At 32.1% G+C, this 23969-nt stretch overlaps 1 protein-coding gene across 1 annotated transcript in view; it reads right to left on the bottom strand.

The window, feature by feature from the left end:
- The window catches only part of LOC129217720 (WD repeat-containing protein 36-like), a gene marked incomplete at its 5' end in the record, with an annotated part of 60016 nt that extends 36779 nt beyond the window's left edge, over positions 1–23237 (bottom strand). Inside the window, 4 exon segments of the mRNA XM_054852056.1 lie at positions 4530–4711; positions 6397–6517; positions 10375–10475; positions 23210–23237. Coding sequence (XP_054708031.1) covers positions 4530–4711; positions 6397–6517; positions 10375–10475; positions 23210–23237 — 432 coding nt within the window.
- Positions 23238–23969: the final 732 nt, after the last annotated feature.

Genomic DNA, 23969 nt, shown 5'->3' on the forward strand with positions numbered 1-23969 from the left:
AGGAAGATCTTCTAATCACCTAAATACATCAAAAATCTTTTGAAATTGCGTTTTTAGAGCTTCAGTTTTGAAAAACTGCAGTGTCCCGAACGTTACCAACTTCAATTATGAAAAGTTAAAGAGGTAGCGTAGGGGAAGGGAGGAGGGTACGTATTTCTATCAGCTTTTCAAAAAATCAATTGGTGACAGTCTATGAGTCTCCTAACCCAAACTATAAATATGGACTAGAATCACATTTATAAGATTAAAATTTCTAAAAAATAGCCTTGGAGCCACATGTACCTTTCTTGCCCCTAAAATATCACCAAGAACTGTAAAACTGCGTTTTCAAAACTACTATTTCAAATTTTTTCTGGGGCGTGAATCCCATTTCAAATCAGTAGCTGGATTCACCCATTGATTCTAGTATCGACTTTCGTTTAAGACTTTTTCTGCAGTTTGAAATGTTAAGAATTGCCCATCCCCTAATCTTACTAAATATGGTTTACATCGCGTTTTTTAGGCTTAAAAGTGTGTCCCGCCCTAAAATTATTTTCTGATTTCGCCATTGCCTTGTTATTCCGGGAATAGCCCCCCCCCCCCTCCCCAGATCCCTGTTATTGTTGCACCCTCAAATATTTTGGCCTAAATCCGCCTATGGCGATACGTCATCCCATGACACACCCTACTTTGCATTGGAGATATACATCTCAACTATTCCTGATTAAGTGATTTAACAATCTTTCTATTCGTTCTTTCGGCTCAAAGTAGCCAAAAACATCTCAACCATCGGGTGTTACGTCATAGGGTGATTCCGACGTTGCACGATCATGCCCGAATCAATTTCAGTTATCCGCCGCTGGGACACAGGACGCGGAGTGGCAAAAAACATATCGGAAGTAAGTTTCAAAAAATACTTTAACATTTGTAATTAAATTAAAAGCGCTCCAAGATACTGAATAAAGGCTTTTAAGCCCAACAGATTATAAGACGCTTTTTTTTCTTCAGGCCGATTTTAGGATATGCGGATTATAGGCCGCACAGGGATAATACGTAGGAAAATACGGTAATGGCAGTACCAGTCCTACTTCTTGACCAAATTTTTAGAGCAATGAGCCAGTTTATGTTTCTATGGTGGCAACTTCTTTGTTTTAGCAGATACTGATGCACATTCATCAGTCTGCTTTGTGTAAAAACATATTTAAAACTAAGTAATAAGCTACATTTAATTATTGTAAATCATTATATGAATATTCATGTAAATTTATGCCAATGTTTAATTTTTTTAATTAAATTAAAAATTTATTATTTTGGAAAATTAGTTCTAAGGTAGATGACGGGGCACTTGTGAACACAAGATGTAGGGGCACATGTAAACAGTTCCCATATCCTCTCCATAATATATAAATAATAGTGTAGGGCAATAATAAGTTTTAAAAAAGGGTGTAAAGATTTATAATTATTATCTCGCTACAATCACTTGTAAATTTGTTGTTAACTATTAATACATTATTATTAATTATTACTTTATTTATTTTATTATTTTTTTAACTTTTAAATTCTTTTGTTACTTAATGGTTGGCCAATAATTTAGGGTAATACAATATCTGCAAGGAAAATAAAAACAAAATATTTTCCTTTAACTAAAATCTTAACTTTCCTTTTACTTCCTTTAACTTAAGTTTAAAATAATTTTAAAATTCGTCATTATATTATGCATGAAGATTAAACACACCATGTACGAAGAATAAACTTTACATAATGAAATATTCTCTGTATTGTTTAGTCTTATAAGTTTTTTTCTTGTTGATCCAATAATTAGAACATGCTATGAAACTTCAAAATTTGACATTGGACAGGGTTATACAGTTCAAAAAAAAAAAAAAGAATTTTCTTATTGACAGTAACCCAATTCACAGTACAATTTAAATTTTCACAATAGGGGTTACTAACCCTTCAATGTTATTGGTACGTATAGGTTTTATATTTAAGAGATTTTTCGTTGAAATTTGACGCTTGTCCTGCATTTTGCAATCATGTTCATATGTGCCCCAGGCTTGTTCACATGTGCCCTTATAAGGGCACATGTAAACAATTGAAGACATTTTTTTGAAAATTCCATAAAGTAAAGAAAGATTTTTTTTTTTTAAATCTTTAAAAACTCCAGGGCACAAAGAAAAGACTATTCAATCATGAGGACAGATTTGTTCTGAAAATTGATAATATTTTTTTAGAAATTAAGAAATGAAAAAAAGAATGTTCACATGTGCCCCTTTTCCCCCTACATGTCCTAAATTTATTTTTTAAGTCTGTAAAAAAGGATTGAATATAGCATTTTATTTATATTTTCTCATTTTCAATATTTTTCTTTTTAGAGAAAATAGTTTTATATATTTTTAAAAATATAAACAAACTGAAGAATTATGTTGATTTTTTAAGAAATAAATTAAGCAAAATAATTTTAAGAATCCTTTTTCATCGCTAAAAAATGAGAAAGTTTTCTCTTAATTAGGACCATGAAAGAGAATTAAATAATAAAGTAAAATTATTTTAACTTCTTACATTTAAGCATTGCTAGAAAATTCTTTAAAATTGTACATGCCCTGCCAGGCATGTTTGTCCAAAAAAAAAAAAAAATAATAATAATAATGCAGGAATAAAATTTTCAAATGCCCAGTTTTTTTATTATATAATAATAAAAATATTTGAATTTGTCATATAGCATTAATCAGACAAAAAAGTTAAAAAATAAATAGAACATAGGTTATTAAGATTACCAATACTTAAGAAGAACATAGGTTATTAAGATTACTACTACTTTTGGAAATCAGGAAAAACTACTACTTTAGCAGGGTCGTGGGCACTTGGAATAGCTTACCGGAAGAGGCGGTAATGAGCAAGGGAGTGGATAGCTTTACGAGGGCCATTGATCTTCATTGGAGACTAATTAATTGACTAGGACCAGCCTAGCTGGGCCCAGAGCCTGCTGCTGGTCGTCACATTTGTATTTGTATTAATCAAAAAAATAATAAAAATATTATCATGCCCAGCCAGGCATGTAAAGGTAAAATATTTATGCCCGATAGGCGAATTTTTACATGGGGGGGGGGGGGCATGTCAGGCAATATAATTTTTGAGCTATGGATTAAAGGGGGGAAACCAGTTTAGGAGTCCGAATTTTTAGTGCTTTTTGGGAATTTTTTAACAGGGAAGGAATAACAGGGTTGCCAATGTTGGGGAAATGATTTAAGGAGCTTCTGTTGTGATTTTGAAGAGCATTTTTAGATTTTGCTCAGCAGCTCGGTATTTTGCATGAAAATCAATTTAAAAAAATTAATCCTCTTATCTAAAATTATTTTTGAGCTTTGATAACCACTTTAAACACTAGCTTAAGAATAATTAATTTTAAATTAATAAGAATTTAACCACTTTAACAATACAACTTTAAACACTATGTTATGCACTTTAAACATTTTGTCATGCTTAGAGTATACGGGTTTAATTTTCATATTTACATGCCTAATAAACTAGAAAAAAAAAAATTATTTTATTAAAATCTTTGTTAAGCCTGATCAGAATAAAGACCAAAGGGGAAATGCGGAGTTTCACTATTTTTGTGGAGCAACTCCGCAAAATGCGGAGCAGTTTGCAACTCTAGAGTAATAAAAATTTATTTAATTTCAGGATTTATTCATTTTTTGAAGTACACTTTTTTATTTTTTTCAAGTTATTTCCACCGGAAATAGTGGAGTTATAAACTGCTGTTCATGAGTGGTCGCCATCAGATCTAGTAGCTGGTGAGCATTACTGAAGCTCCAAGTTTTATCTGTAACCATTACAACTTTTCTGTTTTATTAAACATATTTCTTAAGAATATGAACCTAATTGTGATCAAAAAGTTGAAAAATGCATGTTTTGAAGTGTTTGATTACAAAGTCATGTTTTTCTACCATGAATTTCTGACTTCCTGCATCAAAATAATATTTTTATTAATAATATTATTCCTAAGTTAGGTTCATATAGATTGCAATTGAATAAAGAATATTTACACAAATTTTCAGAATGATTGGTTTATAACTCTTCAAACTAGAATGCCCACCAGTTCAAAAAAAGTTGTTTCGAGAAAATTTTTTTTGGAAAAAACTGCTGTGAACATTTTTGCATCTCTTCAGTCACTTATGTGCTCATAGCATCAGAACTAATCCGAGTTTATCACTGAAATTTTAGCAACGTATTCTTGAATAGTTTTATTAACACTTTATAATATTTAAAAAAAAACAAAAAACTGATTTTTTGACCTGCCTAAACTGGCTTACCCCCCCCTTAACTCATTTACTGATTCTTGAATTTTTACTGATTTTACTGATTTTAAATTTGATTATCATTCTAAGCTTCGAATTTTTTTAAAACGACAGAAATCCGCCAGAAGGCGGAAACTTTTCACCCCAGCAAATGGAGTCGCTCTTGTCCACCCTCTGAACAATCAAGCGTACGCACCTCCGTACTACTGTATATAAAAAGGATAAAAATTAATCCATAAAAAGCAATACCTGCTCTAAAGATACAACAGCTGAATTCCATCCTTGAAATAGATACACCAGCTTATTGGTTCGGAGATTCCACAGCTGGAGGCCGCCTTCATGGCTCCCCAACAACACTTTGTTCAAATAAGTGCTCGGATGAACTAGTGCAGTTATGTGAAAATTTGAAAATGGTATCTCCAGGGTTGAAACTGGAAAAGAAAATTATGTGTGTTAAAAATATGAAACAAAACTTCGAAAGTAAATATTTTGAATAAGAAATTATCTAGTTTATCAATCAATAAACATTCATGAATTTTACAATAATCTATATCATTTTTTTAAAAGTTATTTCCAAGATTATTAGAAGCAAAATGTGATAGACATCGGTAACGATATTCAACCGTTTTCTCATTCCTAATGTAATGTAAAATTGACTTTATTCAAATTAGATCATCTTCTCAACTTTTTCGGCACGTGTAAAGTTTCAGTTTTAGGTTGGCATCCTTTGATGCCCAATCATATGCAAACGAGGCAAATATAAATAGTGAACGATTCTAATTGTTCTCTCTCTTTTTCGCTTGTCAGCCTCGTGCTAGGTCCGGTAGGTCTTGGGGAGACCACCTCGGCTTATGGCCAGGGTTTATTATTATTAACTTATTTTGTTAGTTTATTTATTTTAGTTTCCATGGACCAATAAATTTTTGGTGAGATTTTAAACAAGTTTTCAATGTTCATTTCTTCACATTGACATTAATTCTGCATCTTCCACTGTGTGGTATTATCTCTGCGTGTATAAGCAAGTAATATTGTTGACTGACTTACGGAACTTAGCCTTTCAGCTTTTCGTTTAAACATTGTAAGTTATCATAAGGGTTATGAGCTCAGCTCTACCCAATTGTATCATAATAACTACGAGTTCAGTATCATAAGTATTAGAAATGTATCAAGATGTTTTTGAACAATCACACACGTAATTAAAGGTTTAAATGAAAAAGACTGAAAGGCAAAATTTAAGGGCAGGGGTTTTGAAGCTAACAAAATAACAGGTGCTCACAGCAACTAATGAAAACGGTCGAGCAAACCTTGGTTGACTGGGATGGTTGAATGATAACAAGAAGATTTATATAGTGAAATTCTGTTACAACAAATATGAATACAGCAAAATATTCATCTTTGCAAATGAAAAAAAAATGTTCGTGTGTGTGCTTCCCTTTTCCCTACATTTAATTTCCCCAAATAAAAATAGAGTTGCTAGAATTTTATGGTCTTAACATTTCAGTTATTTTAAAATCTTATAAAAATTAAGGAGTTTTATAAGAGTTATCTCATACAAAATACTCATTTTTGTACTATTTCTAGGTGGCATGCAAAACGTGGAACTGCAACAAGCTTGTAATGAAATACAGTCGAACCTCCATATATCGAACTTCCACATATCGAAATTTTCTATAAATCAAAATCCCAGCCAATTACTATGTTCATTACATAGAAAAATTGTTTCTATATATCGAAAAAATCTCTATATATCGAAATTTTTTTCGAAACATTCATAGATTTCTTTTTCTATCATAGATAGAAGAATTAAGATGTATGAAAGCGCAAAAATGTAATTGCTGTTAATTTTTTAATGATTAATTTTCATTTAATCCGATGCTCGTATAAATTAGAAATAGGGTTTCATTCACGAAAATTAGCTTTAATTTTATGTTTTAGGAGATTTTTATGATAAAATCGTTTTCATATATCAAAATTTCTATATATCGAATTGTTTTTCCAGTAATTTGCTACTTTGATATATAGAGGTCCGACCGTACTTTTTAAATTTTAAAATTATCCATTTTTATAGGCTGTAAAAAATATTACAAATCAAACAGAGAGTAATAAACTGTGATACCTTCCGCTTTGATATCCCACAACAGAAGGGTGCTATCTTCATAAATGACGATGAGGTGAACTCCAAAAGGAAGCATGAGCTGCACATTTCGCTGAAGGGGTCTCTTGTACACATGCTTTAACTATAAAAACAGCGATCAATCAAACATCAAATAAACAGAAATTCCAAACATAACATATTCTTTTTAAAAATATTTTGTGACATATACAAAATTTTTAATGCCACCTTCCCTTATTAAAAATAATTATAATATGCATGTGCAGTGCACAACAAAACAGTCAAAAAATCAGAACCTATATGGCATTACACTGAAAGGCGAGGATGGGTGGAGAAAATGTATTTAAATCTATCATAGGTAGATAATATAGATGCACATGCGCAGTGTTCGCAGATACATTTGCCTGTGCATCGCCTTATACTTGTTAATTAATATCAGTTATACATTGCACATCATCAAAACAGGTTGATAAATTGATAACAAAATGTTCATCTTTTGCTTTCATGAATACTTGATTGACAGCAAAAGGCAATCCTTACTAAAAATGTCTACCTAATGTTTATTGTTCGTCGTAACAGATATGTTTGAGTTTTGCGCTTAGATATATTATATTTTGATAAACACTAAGTTTATCCTAAGCACAATGTTATTATTTAATTATATGTATCTCATCATTTACAAACTAAAGCTATTTAATTGTAAACTTACTATGCATGTTAGCATGTTCGCGTTGTAATATCCTTTTCGCTTTGACAAGCGATTCTTCCGGCGTACTTCAACTTCAGATGAAAACGTAAACAATGAGTGAATCTGTTTTCGCTTCCCGGCGAATTGAAGGTCAGATGACGTCACTCGTTCTCAGGCTTTTTGCACACGTCTTTTCCGCACGTGTCGAACTTGAGATGACGCGTTATGCTAATTGGGAAAGCAGTATTTATACGCTCGTGCGATTCTTTCTCTTTTTCACTTCTCGCATCTACGATAGATGTTTTAGTTTGCCAACTTGCAGGTTGCAGTTGGGGGTTTTCGGCTCTTGGCTTTTCAGCCATCGAGATAGCCATTCACAGTTTTTGGAATGGATTAATAGGAAGTTAGTTTTCTGATCGGTAGTTAGATGTGATCTAATAGATTCTACTAGAACTCGCCGAACTTAGTGTTCGTGATGCATTATTGAAATGTTAGTATTAGAGACCTATGAATAGAGATCATGAAAACCTCTTCAATGGAATATTTGGTAATACTTAATAGAATTAGTAAATAGATATAATAGGTCTACAAAGTTCATGATTATACTTTAATTTTGCGTATGGCTTTGAGTTATTGATTCTTCAAGTTACTTTATTATTTTCTCATTTTATCTTTTACAATTGTTAATTGTTTAATAAATCGTTGATATTTTTAAAGAATGACTTTTCGTCACTTAATATAAGATTCTTCATGCAGCAGAAGATAAATTTCTATTTAATAGTTCGACTACTCCAATCGCGTATTACACTTTGCTAATTTAATAGCTTTGAATTATCATTATTCTTTGCAAAATTTGGGCTATTCTTTTTCTTGCTTTATGCTGGAGAATTATAGCCCATCATATTTTTACCTTCTTATAAAGTCTAAAATCCAAATAATGTCTCAATAATCCATTTCTGGTAATGTAACAAAAATTAGTTGAAAAATTGCTGAAATTTTGGAGGAAACTGCTAGTTTAGTGAAAAATTGCTAGAATTTTACTGAAATACCCCAAACCAAAATTAGACTAAAAATACAAAAAAATATTTAGTTACTAACTGCATCGCCCAGCTTTGCACGGTCTACCTCGACAACAAAAGTTACGTCAAGTGATGTGTATTGAACTATCAGGCTTGAATAATTAGAAAAAAAAATATTAGAAATTTTTTTGCGACAGATTGCATAAAAATAACCAAAAAAGAAACATTTTAAATCCCTCGATTACAGGAAAAGTCTCAAACCAAAAGCCAGAATTTTATTTGTTTATATTCAAAAAATGGCAACAGATCTTTCTTCTCAATAATTTTCTTCACGCAACAAATTTTAATAAAAGCATTGTTAAAGGAAGTTGAGTTGAAGCGCTGAACAATAATTTGAATGGAGGAAGGCCCTCGAAAATTAGGGATTTTAGGTCGAAGGAGTAGTAGAGGAGCGAACTTTTTTTTGGAAAATAGGGCTACTTTATAGGATTTTATAGAGTAGATTCCCATCTTTCCCAATTCTAAGTAATGAAATAATTATATCATAAAATGTAAACAATGCACTTATTAAGTCAATTCTTTTTTCTTTAATCATGTGAATTGATTAATATCATTTTCTGATCAATGATTGAGCATTAATTTAATTTTGAACTTAAAAATGTGGAAGAGAAAAGCCTCTTTAAATTTGGAAGTGAGAGGCGATAGCCCCTCTTCTGTACCAGCTGTCTCTATGAGAACAAGAACTTAACATATAACTTCAACTTATTTTTACCCGACTGTGCGTGCGCGATGCAAAGGAGGGTAATGTGTTTATCAGTCTATGTATGTATGTCCGTTTCTATGTGGCGTTCTACAGGCTAAACGCCTTGGTCAATTTTGGTAATTCTTATGTCAATCAATTTATCTTAACCTTGGGAGTGTCACTAAACACATGATAGTAATCAAAAGTACCATTTCAAAAACCGTTTGCCATTCTGTCAGTTCGGGATCGGCGCACGTTGGGTATTGCACACTGTGTCCCACGCTACCTGCGTGTGACAAATGCAGGTAGTTTTCGCTGCCTGAATTTTTTTCTTTACAAAGTCTACTAATTGGGGTCTCAATGCTCGAGTGGTCTAAGCGATTGCTTCTTCCACATGAGATGGTGAGTCAAGACACCCTCGCTCTGGATGTACTTTCTCCTCTTTCTGATGTAAATTCTTTCATGTGTTCTTTACATGTATTCTGTACTGTAATAAAAAATATATCATGCGTAATGAAGGCAAGGCACTCAGATTGTAGTCCTCATCAAAATAAACCCGTGCAATAAGCACCAAAAGAAAGAAAGTCTACTAACTCGATTTTCGTCTCTAACATGTTGCAATTGCTTTGATTCAAGGGACTGAGTTTCGCAATGTGTACTTTCTTGAGAGGCTTTTTTAGTTTTGAGAGAAAGATTTGATTGACAAGGGGGGGGGGGGGTTGGACGTTTTCGATTTCGCGTCATCATGAGTTATACAGGCTGTTTATATAGCTGTGCTGAGGTTGACTTTAAGTTCGCGCATTTTTGCCGAAGGTCAAGCACTTGTAGCTTTAAGCCAAGTTAGATACCTAGAGGGACTAATTACGAGTAATTTAGACCACTGCAAGTTACTTAATAAACCTCTAGATACAAGGAAACTCTCTCAATGAAATGACAAGGTTGCAAAATGTACCGTCTTATAATCATAATAACTAAGTCAATGAAAGTTAACTAAAAAGTGTAAAATAAAAAATTATTAAATAAAAACAAAAAACCCGACTGCGTAAAAACCAAAAAAACTAAGAAGGAAAATGTATAAGCAAAGTAGTTTAGAATATATTAAGTACTACTGAATAACTACACTGTTGAAATAGTTTTATAACCGTACACAGATAAGACAAATCATAAATTCAAAAGCACAATAGAAGGATCAACAGTCGGGGCCCATTCCTTTCTGATTCAAAGAACCCCGTAAAATTTTAATGGGCCCCGACTGTTGATCCTTCTATTGTGCTTTTGAATTTATGATTTGTCTTATCTGTGTACGGTTATAAAACTATTTCAACGGTGTAGTTATTCAGTAGTACTTTATACATTCTAAACCATTGGGCTTATACATTTTCCTTCTTAGTTTTTTTGGTTTTTACGCAGTCAGGTTTTTTGTTTTTATTTAATAATTTTTTATTACTTTATCTTTTATTGTGGGAAAACTCCCAAGAAAACTTCCCTCCTCAAGTGAAGAATAAAATTTGATGCAAAGAATTAGAGATTACCTCAGTTCCTCTGCGCCAAGCATAGACAATATTTTTGCAAGCAGTGAACACCAAATACGCATCAGATGTCAGGCATGAGATTTCTTCTGGGTGTTGGCCACCTGCAGGAACAAACACTGTTAGTAGATCCAATTTAGTTTTTTATGGTAAAATTCAGCAACACATTAGGGTTATTAATTTTGTCAGCAAAAGGGTATATCGTCGCCTCAGAGCAAAGTAAGATATCTTAGTGTTATTTCTGGGATTAGATGTCTTACCATTGCTCTGAGACGACAATATCTTGCAGAAAAGTGGTAAAAACTGAAAAATTGACTGGATTTTTAAAATGTACAAGAAAATATTATTTTTATGTATAATCTAATTGAGACTTTAACCAAACCAGACAATCAGTACTTAATTTGGTTTTTCATTAATATTAATTTGATTACTAAAACAATTTTGACATAATCTCAGACAAACTTTGAAAAAGACCCCAGGGAATAGATAACGGATAACACTTCAAAATTTGCTTTTTGTAAATGCAGTGTAAAAAAAGTGATCTGACGTCAATAAATTGAAAATGAGTGAGATTGAACTATTTCATGGGTACTTTTCATTGATAAAGTTAAAACTCAAAATGAGTTTTACTTTTTTTACACATAAATTAGTTTACATTAATTTAGTTTTTCTCTTCCAATTTCCATTTGGTCTTATAACATAGCCAAATTGGTATTACTTCTGTGTTAAAAATTAAGTAAAAGATTGTTTCATTGTTAATTACTGTCTGCTTTCTTATGTACTTTTATAAAAAAAAATAATAAAAAAACATTATGGGTCATTCCATGTCAAATCAACCAAAAAAAAAAAAAAAATTATTTTCAAATTTACCATTTCAGATTTTCATGAAAATTTCACGGATTATACTGTTTGACATTCTAAATTCAGACCTACCTTTATAAAAAATCTATCTTTTTTGGTTAATGAGTTATTAATTTTTTTAATGTGTAAAAACTCACGTTTTTTTACTCATCTGCTGTGATTAAAAATGCTACAATTTTAGTTCTATGGGGTCAATACAGTTGGTTAACAGCTCATTTTAAAGAGAATTGCATGAGCTTTGATTTGACATGCAACTTGCATATTTCTCTTAAATTTTTAATACTTTTTTAAATTTTAAAATTTAAATTTTTTTAAAGTTAGTGTCTTTTAAAAATTTTGAAAAAAATATATGTTTTTTAATATGTTTTAATAAATACATCCTAAAAATTTCAGAGTGGGGACATGAGGGGATCAGCAGTTATAGCAAATAATGCTACTTAGCATTTTTGTTTAAAAATTAAAAAAACAATAAATAAAAAATACTTTTTTAAATACACAAAACTATTTTTAACAATTTAAATTTATTTCAAAATATACATGTTTTAGTTTTTTTAATAATATTATAAACATTTTGTAGTAAAACTATAAATAGTTCAACTAATTAAAACACCTTTAAATTTCAAAAAAATCTTAAATTTTGGTTATTTTTTATTCTTTTGAAGTTCAGTAAACAGAACTAGCACAGTAACTTCGAGGATGTAATTTTGAAATGTATAAACACAAAGTAGAATTCGATACATAAAAATACCTTGTGGCAGATAAGTCTTTCATCTCCTCAGTTTGGAAAGTAGCTTTTTACTTGCCTTTGAACTTTCAGATTCTGAGAGATTATAAACCCTTCCAGTTTGTGTTGTAGGGTCAACTTTGGTTAGTATTTCCATTTTATTTACAACAAATACATCAGGAATATGAGGGTACTTAAAAGGATGGAGAAGGTCCACGAGGTTATAAAAAACTTACTTTGTTTAACCTCCTCATTTTCAATTCCTAAAACACAACCTAGCCACCATTCATTATTATATACACATGTTACAAAACCAACTATATCATTCAAGTCCAAATCATCAGCATCATCATGTTTGCTTACTATCTCTTCTTTTGTGAAGTGTGAAAAAGAGTAATATTTTACCGAAAACTGTTTTTTGTTTTTTGGTTTGTAATTGTGGAACTGTTGAGTTCCTTTCACTGTTATGGCTTCTTCAAACTTTGTTTTCAGAAATGCTAATTCTTTTTCGTAATCTTTTTCTGTTGAATATATGAAATCGATATTTTTAATATTGTCTTTAGACCATGGGCGTCGCGGCCGGGGGGGTCCAAGGGGTCCGGACCCCCTCAATATTTGAGAACCGGGCCCCTCAATATTTGAAAATCAGACCCTCTCGATAATTGTCAAGATGAAATTCATTATTTTGGGGGAAATTATTACTGTTTTGGCAAAAAAAAAAAAAAGGCTTTAAACAGTTGCATAATACATAATTTACCATGTTTAATTCATATCAAACAAAACGAAATGAACATCGAAAAAAAGAAGGAAAAAAAGCGAAAAAGAACTGTAAATAATAACAAAATAGGCGATGTGTATAGTGAACGGAAAGTGAAATCCAATGACAAACCATTGCTCTGCTCTCTGCGCATAGCTTCAGTAGAGGATGCAAGAAAGGTAACACTTTCTTCAGAGCGCAATGTCAACCAGTCACAGAGTAGAGATGTGTTAGCGGGGTAATAAATTGTTAACAGGGGGGGATCCCTTAACCATGGCAGGAAGCCATGCCTTAACTCACAAAAAGTATCCTATGTCCGGTCCCATATTGAAAACACAAGTCGTGTCCCCGGCGTTCCCAGCTTGGAAGTGATTCTAGCGTATTTGTTGCTATTTGGGGGGAAACAACTGGACAAATTTGTGATACTGAAATCAGATGGACAATTCCCCTCCCCCTTTTTTTCGGCTCTCGCGCTTAAAGCGCTAATAAGTCGGCAGAAGACGGGGATCTGAGTTTCGGCTCCTTTCTTTCTTATCTCGTTTCTCGGCGCTGGCAAGGTTCTGTTTCGAGTTTTGCAGTGTTTGCTTCTCCAATTCGATTCAATTTATATCCAACCCCAATGTTACCCAAACAAAATGAGACACCAGACCTCTTTGGCGGTTTTTTGCAGCTGGCAAGAACACCCTGGCCAAAGGATGCTAACAAACTTAGAAAACCACTTTGCTGGTCAAAGGTTAAATTTGGGGTAGAAAGGGAAAGGAGACGCTTCATGTGTTTAAAACTATTCAACACGTGGCTTCAAAGTACCTTACCGAAGCGAGGTTTCTTAAATGTGTTTGCGGCATCTCAAATTTGACCGAAAAGCGTTACGTTACAAGAAAAAAAGGAGAGGAGACTAAAAATTAAAGAGTAATTTCAAAAGCAAATCGTAAGCCAGCAGAACGACGGATACTGTGATGTCACTTCCAATTGACCAACGAAGAAAGCTCAAGATGACCAGAAAAAAAGACAGAAAGAAAATAAGCTTCCCCTGTTGGGAAAAGTTGCGACAAAAATTAAGATAATTTCATGTGATCTTTTGATTTCCTTGAGAGTACCAGGTGACCCGAAGAGCGCTCCTATTTTGGTTATTATACATTTTTTACACATTCGATAACAACTATGGAGAGGTGGCTTTAAACGGGAAAATGTAGCAAACCTTCTACATCAAATGAACCTGAGCAATTTTTATCTACTGAATCACCATCAACATCCAGGTGCCACTATCAACATCCCACGGAACCGTCTTCAAAAAGGCAAAAGACAACGATTGGTAAGGACCATTCTGTTAAGTGTAATGCCTGCAGGGGCACCCCGATTTTATACCATTCAGATGGGATTACTTTTCAATTTTCCGAATGAAATTCCTAAACAGTGGCTCCCAAAAGTGTTCGTGTTCGTACACTTACGATTTTAAATGAAATACGCCCCTATCCATTGGTTAAAATTAATATTTTGGAATAGGTATTTAATTATAAGATCTATGATCTATTTTCAACAAAACTGCATGTAAATTTTTAATAACATAATAAAACTTGATTTTTAAGAAATCAATAATCAAAAAGTGCCAGAAACTTTATCTGAAAAGTTTTCGTACACTTTGAAAAACTATCTATATATTAGAAAAATAATCTAACTTTTTACTAAGTTCGTGCAGTATACCAACAACACCTTTTAAACGTCTGGAAATAGATTTCATTGTTCTTCTTTTCTTTTTTTGTGCAATTTCTGAGTAAGTGTTCAACTGCACTTCGAGTCTTACTGTTTCTAGTTTGATTTTCGTTTCAATGCCGTATTTTCGTAATCTAGCCATCAGATATCTCTAATTTTTCTAGATTAAGTTTAAATCTGGGGATTGAGGAGATATTTCTAAGATTAAGGACAATTTTTGAGGCACCAGAAGCAAACGTTGAAAACCGTGTGCTTCTCATCTTTATCTTGATAAAATACAAAGTTGTTCCCGATAGCCGAATTTTGGGCTAATAGTTAAAAATTGTGTTTCAAATTCCTCATTTTTTTTTCTATTTACAATTACAACAATTTAACCTAAAATGTTGAATTCATTTTCATTTGTAAGTAAGACGTTATTCCAAAACATTTTGAGCTTATTTATCATTGATTTTGCGACGAAAAGCGTAAGCTTTCTGTTTTTCGCAAGGACGAGAAAATTTCTGTGAGAAAAGGTCCCATTTGATCCAGCTAATCAGAGAACTTGGCAAACAATTTTAGGAGAAAATTAAGCCGGTTGACTTTTTCTAACCTTGCTTTTGATCTGATTCCATTCTCAAAAGTATTTTATTAAGCACTTTACTATAGAATGGTATACATTAATTAATTTAGAGACATTTCAAACCAATTTACCACTACTGTGAGGGGTAAAAATCAAATTTTGAATGCTCTTTATTGCTTTTTCACGAATACCAGCCATTTAAAAATAATAAGCAGAATATTAGAGAATAAATGCACAAAAAATTCAAGCTAAATGACTTTATAGTGTCAACACAATGCAAAAACAATTTTAAAAAATGACCTGTGACAATTTTAATCATGAATATATTCCAAAATATTTCAGCGTACGGTGACTTTTGTGGCGTAGTGTTTCTCTATCTCTTCGTTTTTTGAAAAATTTCAAAAATAAAATCAGTTGTGATGTGAAAAAAATTAGATTTCAAATTCGAATTTAGTTTTGCGTTAATTTAGTTTTACTACAAAATTTCAAGGTGTACGAACACTTTTGGGAGCCACTGTACATTTAATGAGAGTATCTTTTTAATGCAATATTTCACAAAAAACTACTCGAAATTTGGACTTGTCAGACAAAATTTTCTGGGAAAGAAAAGTTTATGGGAGGTCATAGTGACCTCTATCATGTAGCCCCTGAATGCCTGCTAATCAGGTATGCGTTTACTAGAATTATTTTAACATTATGAGTTCTATCGAAACTAATGCGTTCAACTTTTTTTTTTTTTTTGAAATGTTCCTTCTTTTATAAATTTTAATAGAATGGCTACTTTAAAAACTGAGCTTCAACTATCCCATAAAAACTTTGAAGTTAACTGCTTAGATGAAGCAAAGAAAGCTTTGTCGTCAGCCGTTAAAGTTAGGGTCTGTTTCAAAATGTTGAAAATTTGGTGCGGCTGCTTTTGGTGTGCTCCGCTTCGTCGTGTAAAGCTGAAAAAGCTTTAGTGCGCTGAGAAAGCTCAAAATGTATCTAAGGTCGACTATGACACAAAAGCGGTTAATCATGTTGCTTTATGTTACGTTCACAAAAATATCTTGGATGAAATTAATCACAAAAAATAGCTCGGATATTCGTATCCCATGTGCAGTCTAGAAAAAATGTATTTGGTGGAATTTAATTTTTTTTTCTTATTGTGTAAATATGTAAATCAAGATGTACCTGTTTAAAAATTTTGTCTTAAATGTAAACCCCTTTCTATTTGATGTCAAGTTTTTATCTCCTATACTATATATATATATACACACACATTTTTCTTGATACAACTTTAAAATGACAGTGTCAGAATTGTCCCCCCCCCCAATAAATTTCAGCTGACGACGCCAATGCTTTAGACCATTCATATAATTGACGGGGGGTCATAATCTGTTCATTATAGACCATACGAAGACTTGCTTGTGCAGCTAATCGCTTAACTGTGCCGCCTATACCATCACAAGCATTTTTCCCATGGTATGATGCAAAAAAGTTCTATTCTGCTTCAATAGAAAAATCTGCAGTATGGTGACAGAGGTTTACAAAATTCGATTTATTTTTGTACTGGGATGTAGCTCCATCTGAGAAATAATGAATTTTGTCTACTCTTTGCAGCAATTTTTGCTTAAAGTATGCTATCATAAGCCTCCGGAACAAATGCACAGCAACTGTATCCTGGGACATGAAATCAGAGATAATAGCAAAATTCAGGTGCTGTAACATGGCATTTTCCATGTAGTATACAACAAAAGGGTGTATCATTGCTTGTGCATTGTTCCAGTGGAATCCTTGTGCAGCATCTTGTAGAATGAAAGAATAGTTTTCAGCAAAATCACATAATACAATACATTGATTTTCAACCAGATTTTTTTTCATATATCTAAGACAAGCAGATTGTTTGCTAGCAATAAAAGAATGTTTCAGCAGTTTGGGTAAGCTATCAAACAAACAATTTAAGAAATCATCAGTTTGTTTGTGTTCCAGCTGATCCAGCAAGAACACAATTTTTTGGATAAAGTTCACAAAATTTGGAGAAGCCTATTTTTTTTTATCAGGATAATGTTCTTTAAATAGCACATAAGATTCTCTTAAGGTGTTTAAAATTAAAAACTTTTGGAGATGAATTGCTCTTCCATCCACTTCAATAGAAACAAAGTCTTTCTTACCAGGCATCTGACGACTGATTTCATCACATTCATAAAATTGTTTCACTAGATTCGCTGTCTCTGGGCTTAATGCCTTTCCGCGTTTTAGATCAGGAGCAGACATTATTCCTTTGTCCTTCATGAGTTTTTTAGCTTTTCTAGCAATGAAATTTGTCACTTTAAATTCGCTTTCTATTTGCTTTAAGGTCCAACTTTCTGGAAGTGTTATTAAAATTTGCAGTTTTAAGCTTTTGTCAGTTGTACTGGAGAATTTCTCTTTAAGTCGGCTAATTATTTCACTATCACAATCGAACTTTATGAGATCATCTGATATTTTTGAGTTTAAACCAAATAGTTGAGTTCCTAAAACTTCAGTGATCTTAGTTAATTTTGTCTGGGGGTACTTCTTTTCACTAAGATGAATTTTTTTTTATGGGAGTTTCATCAATTACTCCAAGACTTTCATTTAAAATTTCAATAGCTTTAGACTTTTCTGGAGTTGAAATTTCAGTCTCATGATCTGTTTCACTCAGAGCTTCATTTGAACTTTCTTTATAATCTGAGGTAACTAAAGGTAATTTTTGTACAGCTTTGTGGCAAGTATCATATTTTATAGCCTTCAATTATTTCCTTATAATGCTTTGATACATTATTACTCACAATTCTTAAATTTTTCTTGTAATAGTCATGTCTAGGCTTCTTAAATGGATTGCAGCAGTACAAAGAAATAATTTTTTAAGTCCCTGCTTCAGTCATGTTTTTTTTTCTTTAAAGCTTGGTTGAAAGGTCATTATTAAATTCCAATAAGCACTCTTGAAAATTTGCACAAAAATATTTTAAAATAATCAACTTTTATAACTATTAAAATATGAGAACATCTATTGAAAAACAAACAATTAAGCAAAATTTAAAAAGGCACAATTATCAATACATCAAACACAACCTACTTTACTATTTGAAAGCCAGAATAAAAATGAACAGCTTCCTTCAGCTATTGGACTTAATGCGTCACACACCTGTTTGAACATGTCAGGGAGTGTTTCAACACGTGTGTAAACAAGCTGCTGCATGATCTGCCTGTTCTTTAAATGGTTTTAATGCATTTCATTTTCAATTTTTAATTATATTTTAATTTATATCATAATTTTGAGATAAAATGTAGCCAAATTAGAACTTGCTTAGTTAAAAATAAAATTAAAAAATAATTTTAAAGAAAATTTAAAATAAAAGTAATTGAAAATATAATCTAAAAAAAGTCTAATAAAAAACATACATATATATATTTTTTTTACAAAAAAGTGTCATTGCATTATTTGCTATAACTGCTGATCCCATCATGTCCCCACTCTGAAATTTTTAGGATGTATCTATTAAAACATATTAAAAACATATATTTTTTTCAAAATTTTTGAAGAACACTAACTGTAAAAAAATTTAAATTTTAAATTTTAAAATTAAAAAAATATATTTAAAATTTAAAAGAAATATGCAAATTGCAAGTCAAATTAAAGCTTATGCAATTCTCTTTAAAATGAGCAGTTAACCAACTGTATTGACCCCATAGAACTAAAATTGTAGCATTTTTAAGCACAACAGATGAGTAAAAAAACGTGAGTTTTTACACATTTAAAAAATTAATAACTCATTAACCAAAAAAGATAGATTTTTTTAAAAAGTAGATCTGAATTTAGAATGTCAAACAGTATAATCCCTGAAAGTTTCATGAAAATCTGAGATGGTCATTTTGAGTGATTGGTTGATTTGACATGGAATGACCCTTATGCATTGTATGCATTAAGGTGGTCCAAAATTTCAAAGGTGAAAATTTTTTGAGTCTTACTCTCCTATTTGGTTCCAATACATTAAAAAATAAATGGGACAAAATTTGATAACGTTTGAATAATATCTAGAGGTAGCTCAAAGCCGAAGAAGTTCTCACCATTACAGAACATAAGTGTATTGACAAAGGATCAAACTAATCAAATATGATTGATTTTTCCATTAACAAAAATTAATTACATTGTAAAATTGCTATTTTTATGTGCAGTTTCAACCTTACATAAGCCATGAAATATATTCTGTAAATATTCAAATTATGCTTTTCTTAAGATGTAGCAGTTAATGCAATTCTGGCAATTCTTCGTAAGTTGACTAAGAGTTGCGGTTTGACCGAAAAAGCTTCAATACTGGCAAAAGCAATAGCACCTGTTTTAGAAAAAATTAATTCTGGAACGTCATCACCACATTATAGAATTGATTATTGGTGTCCGCTCCCTTTCCTCCAAACCCAACGCACAAAATGCAGGAACTTTTTACCCCTTCTTGTTGGAAGGTTAAGAAGTAATTTGTAACAGATTCAAAAATTTTTTTTTGGATGTTTGGGTTTTGCATTTTTTCGCTTAGTTTTACTGTACTATTGAGGGGGGGGGACTAACAGAGACAGCTTCTTCTTTATATGTAACATTGTTTAATCAATAGAGTATAAGGAAATCTGTGCAAAATAAACAACCTTACAGGCACAAGTGCAATTTTTTTTACTGTAAATTGATGTTGAACAGTTTTAACTTTGAGGAAAAAGAATCGGTGAATCAATAATTTTGCACTTTCATAATATAATCTGTGGATAAAGGGGCAGGAAACTACAGTAGTCTCAGTAAACAGGAGAAAGCAAGATTATGCATTGAAAACAAGAAGTTCTGTCTAGAACTAAACGAGCCTACTTTCCCATATACCAATATCAACTTTCTAGTATCGGTTCAGTATTCTCAAAATTAGCTAAAATCGTAAATTATTTTAAGCATATTTTTAAAATATTTTAAGCTGATTTCAAGAAATAAAGTATGCCTCGCTCATCTAAAGAATTAGATACGTAAAAAATAAATAAAAGAACAAATAAAATATCAGCACCTTTTAAACAAAGCAGCTAAATACATTTTTCCCATAAAAAAAAAAAAAAACAATCTTCAACCACTTTTAAAAGGGAAAAAAAAAGAATTCAAATTGAAAGCTCATTAAAATAAATACATTGTGTCAAAAAAAAATGTTTGTTTTTTCCCCTGTTGCCAAAATTTTTTTCAAGAATGAATTAATGTACTTTCAAAAATAAGTAAAAACAATAAAATGTCAACTTAAAGAAATAATTTTTATTGTCGAAAAAAAAAGTCTGCGGATATCTTTATGTAGAAACATAATGGACTCTGAATTTCTCCGCCAAAAATTGAATACATAAATCAAAACTTTAGCTTGAAAATAATATCAAAACATATTAAAAACAATTATTTCACAGTAAAAACCATGGCTGCAGAGTCAGAGTCGGAGTCCATCTGATTTTGGGACAAAAGAGTTAGATTCGAGAGCCGAAAGTTTTAAATTCAAAGACTCGGAGTTGGAATCTGTCAGTTCTCCAAAAAGTCCGCAAGTTTGCCAATATTTGCAAAGTCTGAGTCGGACTCATTACTTGATACAGGAGTCGGAGTCAGAGTCGAATTTCAAAGAGTCGGAGTCAGTCATTTTTCCTCTGTGCATAAATTTTTGTCAAAGCTACGAAGTCAGATTCAGTCGGAGTACGAGTAATTTTCAGGCACAGGAATCGGAGTCGGGAGCCCCAAAATTATCAAAGTCGGAAGTAGGTCGTTAAGAGCTATTTCCAACAAAGTTTGTTTGAAGTAAATCCGCCTTTAAGTTCGGAATCTATATTGACTTTCAGTTTCCTCGTAGGTGCTAATTTTAAGAGATTTGAACTGTTCAAAATTGAACGAAACTTGTTCAATTCAAAAAGATATTTTCGATACATGTTTTTCATCAAAAGTTTTTCCCTACAAAGTTTGTTTGGAGCCACTTTGTCTCTAAGTTCAAGATTTATTTTTGCTTTGAATTTCCGCGTAGGCGCTAATGTTAAGTTTTTTTGAACTGTTCAAAATTGAACGAAAAATTGTTCAAATCAAAAAATGAATTATGGGAATGAGATGTCCTCAGCGAGATATTTCTAACAAAAAAAAATTGTTCGAATCAGACTATTCATTCAAAAGTTATGGGGGGGGGACAGACACACAGACATTTTCCCCCATCTCAATACCCTACTTTCCAATTTTTAATTTTTGAATATTTATCTAACTATTTTTTTTTTATTCTTGACATTTTTTTTTTGTTTTTTGGGATATTTTTAAGATGCATTAAGCTTTCTTTCATGCTTTTTTCTTCTTTCTCCGACTTTTTCTGGAAAAGTAGGCTAAGAAAGGAAAAAACAAGAAAATTTTCAAAATTCAAAAAAAAAAAAAAGGAAACTAGGAAAAAAAATAGGAGATTTGCGGGCCCTGTATTAAGCATGAAAGTTAAAACATTGAATTTTATACAAAAAGGATTTTAAAAGGAATTATCATTCAGTTTTATATCCAACCATTACAATTGGGCTTTTTTTTCTTTTATAAATTTCAATATGCTAAACCTCACAAGTAACGGTTAGGTTTCATTTTTTACTTCTAAGCATGTAAATCTAGTACAGGGTGGGTCTTGAACAGTAGCAAAGAATTTTTTTTTGGGGGGGGGGGGAGGAGTGGTGAGAGGGAGAGGTTCACATATATACACATAAAGTCCCCAAAGCAGAATACTTTACGATGTTCTGCAACGGAAAATCATTTGACTAAAATTGTTCTGCAAGTACCTTAAGCATTGTACGCGAAAAAATGCGATATTTTAAACAAGTTGGGTGGCAAAAATCAAAATCATTTCATTGTTTTTTTTAACTGGACTGTTACTATTTATTTTTGTGGAAATGAGATATTTCCGGAAACATCACAGCTTTCAACCAAATGACTAATTAAAGAGCACTGAATTTGGAAAATTAGTTGATCATGAAAACTATAAAATCAAAAAAACTTTAACGAGGTGTCAAACCTAAACCGATTGGGATTCTCCAAAAATAGTTTATATGCTTTCCAAAATGCATAAAAAGAGCAAAGATACAAAATTTTATAAAAATCCGAACCTAGGTGTCAAACCACATTTTTGGTTAATTTTACTTGGCATGAAGGAGCAATTAAAATAATGTTACTAAACAAAGAAATTACTGAAATAATAAATAGAATGAGTTGAGTTTGGGTTTCATGTAATAAAACACTTCAAAACAATTAAAATATTTTCTGGATGCAAAGGATTGAAATCTTAAACAAGACACGCAATTTCCAGCGATGGACATGTTGGCATGTTTCCTAAACATGCATGGTGGAAATTGTAGTGGATGAAGATCGATTGGGAAAAACCTACAAAGGACTAATCGAATTCAACATCGCGAGCTTTCGCCCAAATTATCGTAATTTGAGACAATTTTAGATTTTCTACTAATTTTAAGAAATTTGCAAACTCTACAGATTTTCTGCACCGCAGTTTCTGCAGATTTTCTGCACCGCAGTTTCTGCAGATTTTCTGCACCGCAGTTTCTGCAGATTTTTGGCATCGCGATTTCTGCAAATTTTCGGCATCGCGGTTTCTGCAAATTTTCGGCACCGTGGTTTCTGCAAATTTTCGACATCGCAGTTTCTGCAAATTTTCGGCATCGCGGTTTCTGAAAATTTTCGGCACCGTGGTTTCTGCAAATTTTCGACATCGCGGTTTCTGCAAATTTTCGGCACCGTGGTATCTGCAGAAATTTCAATGAAATTTGCAGAATTTCTGCAGAAAATTTGTCAGTTTTAATCTCACATTCGAACAGAATTGTTCTGCAGCTCAGGCATCTGTTCTGCGACGTACATCGCAAATTTAGTAGTATTCTGCTTTGGGGCATAAAGTTACATATAAAGTTAATTTAATGATGATGAAAAAAAGTAAATTTAATGATGATTTAAGAAGTGTTTCAATAACAGCACGTTCTGAGAAAGATCTGTCTTGAGATGAATTTTACAAGTCTGTTTGAGGGCACTCTATTTCTTATGGCACTACAATTAACTCACTTAATGCTTGGCTTATAAAATTTTAAATTTTGATTAATGCAAAAGATTTGCCATAAACAGCAGGAAACACATTATCCTTTTGGTCACAGCATTTGCCCTTTAGTTTAAGAAATTCAATTAACCGCAGGAAAATAACTTAGTATGCATACTTACTGACACTCAACAGATTCAGCTTGGAACACTGCAACAGAAAACAGTACATTAATGACAACAAATATTATGTTTATAGTTGAAATGATTGTAGTAAACTAAATTAGGCCTTGTTAGATTAAGAACCCCAATAGCAAAAATAAAAACCTAGAAAATCAAACTGCTCGTTTAATTTTTTGATGAGATAGAAAATGAGAAGTAGATAAGCGGACCAACCTGCCTCATCTCCTCTTATCCATGAAGGTTGGTTTTTATGCCCCTGAACAAAGTAAAAAAAAGAATCAAGAATCAACTAATTAAAATTTTTGACCTTTCTCATCACTTCAGACTAGACTGGTTAAAGACTCTGGAACACAGCAATCTTTTGCTTCGAGAGAAAAAAAGAATACTGTCTTTCTCCTTATAACTCTGAAAAGACTTAATTTTACATTTACCAAAAAACAGAATTTTAAAGCTCAAAATAAGCCCATTTTGTTGTCATACAATGAGAAATGAAGCATTAGGATATAAGTATACAGTTAGAACCATTTAATGCCTAATCTAATGGTTTATGGGAAAGCTGTATCAGAGGCCTAGGCGATAGCGCGGTCCCAACTGCTTTGTAAGCAGAGAAACACGGGTTTGATTACTGCCTGTAGCCCCGGGCGTTATTCCTAACCTTCCTATGTCTTTATAAATCTTTAATGTGTATTTGTCCTCGGAATAAAAAATTGGAAAAACACTGTGGATTAATAGAGGTATAAGCATCCTTTGTGGAATAGCA

Source organism: Uloborus diversus, chromosome 2, assembly GCF_026930045.1.
Source record: "Uloborus diversus isolate 005 chromosome 2, Udiv.v.3.1, whole genome shotgun sequence".
Lineage (NCBI taxonomy): Eukaryota > Metazoa > Arthropoda > Arachnida > Araneae > Uloboridae > Uloborus > Uloborus diversus.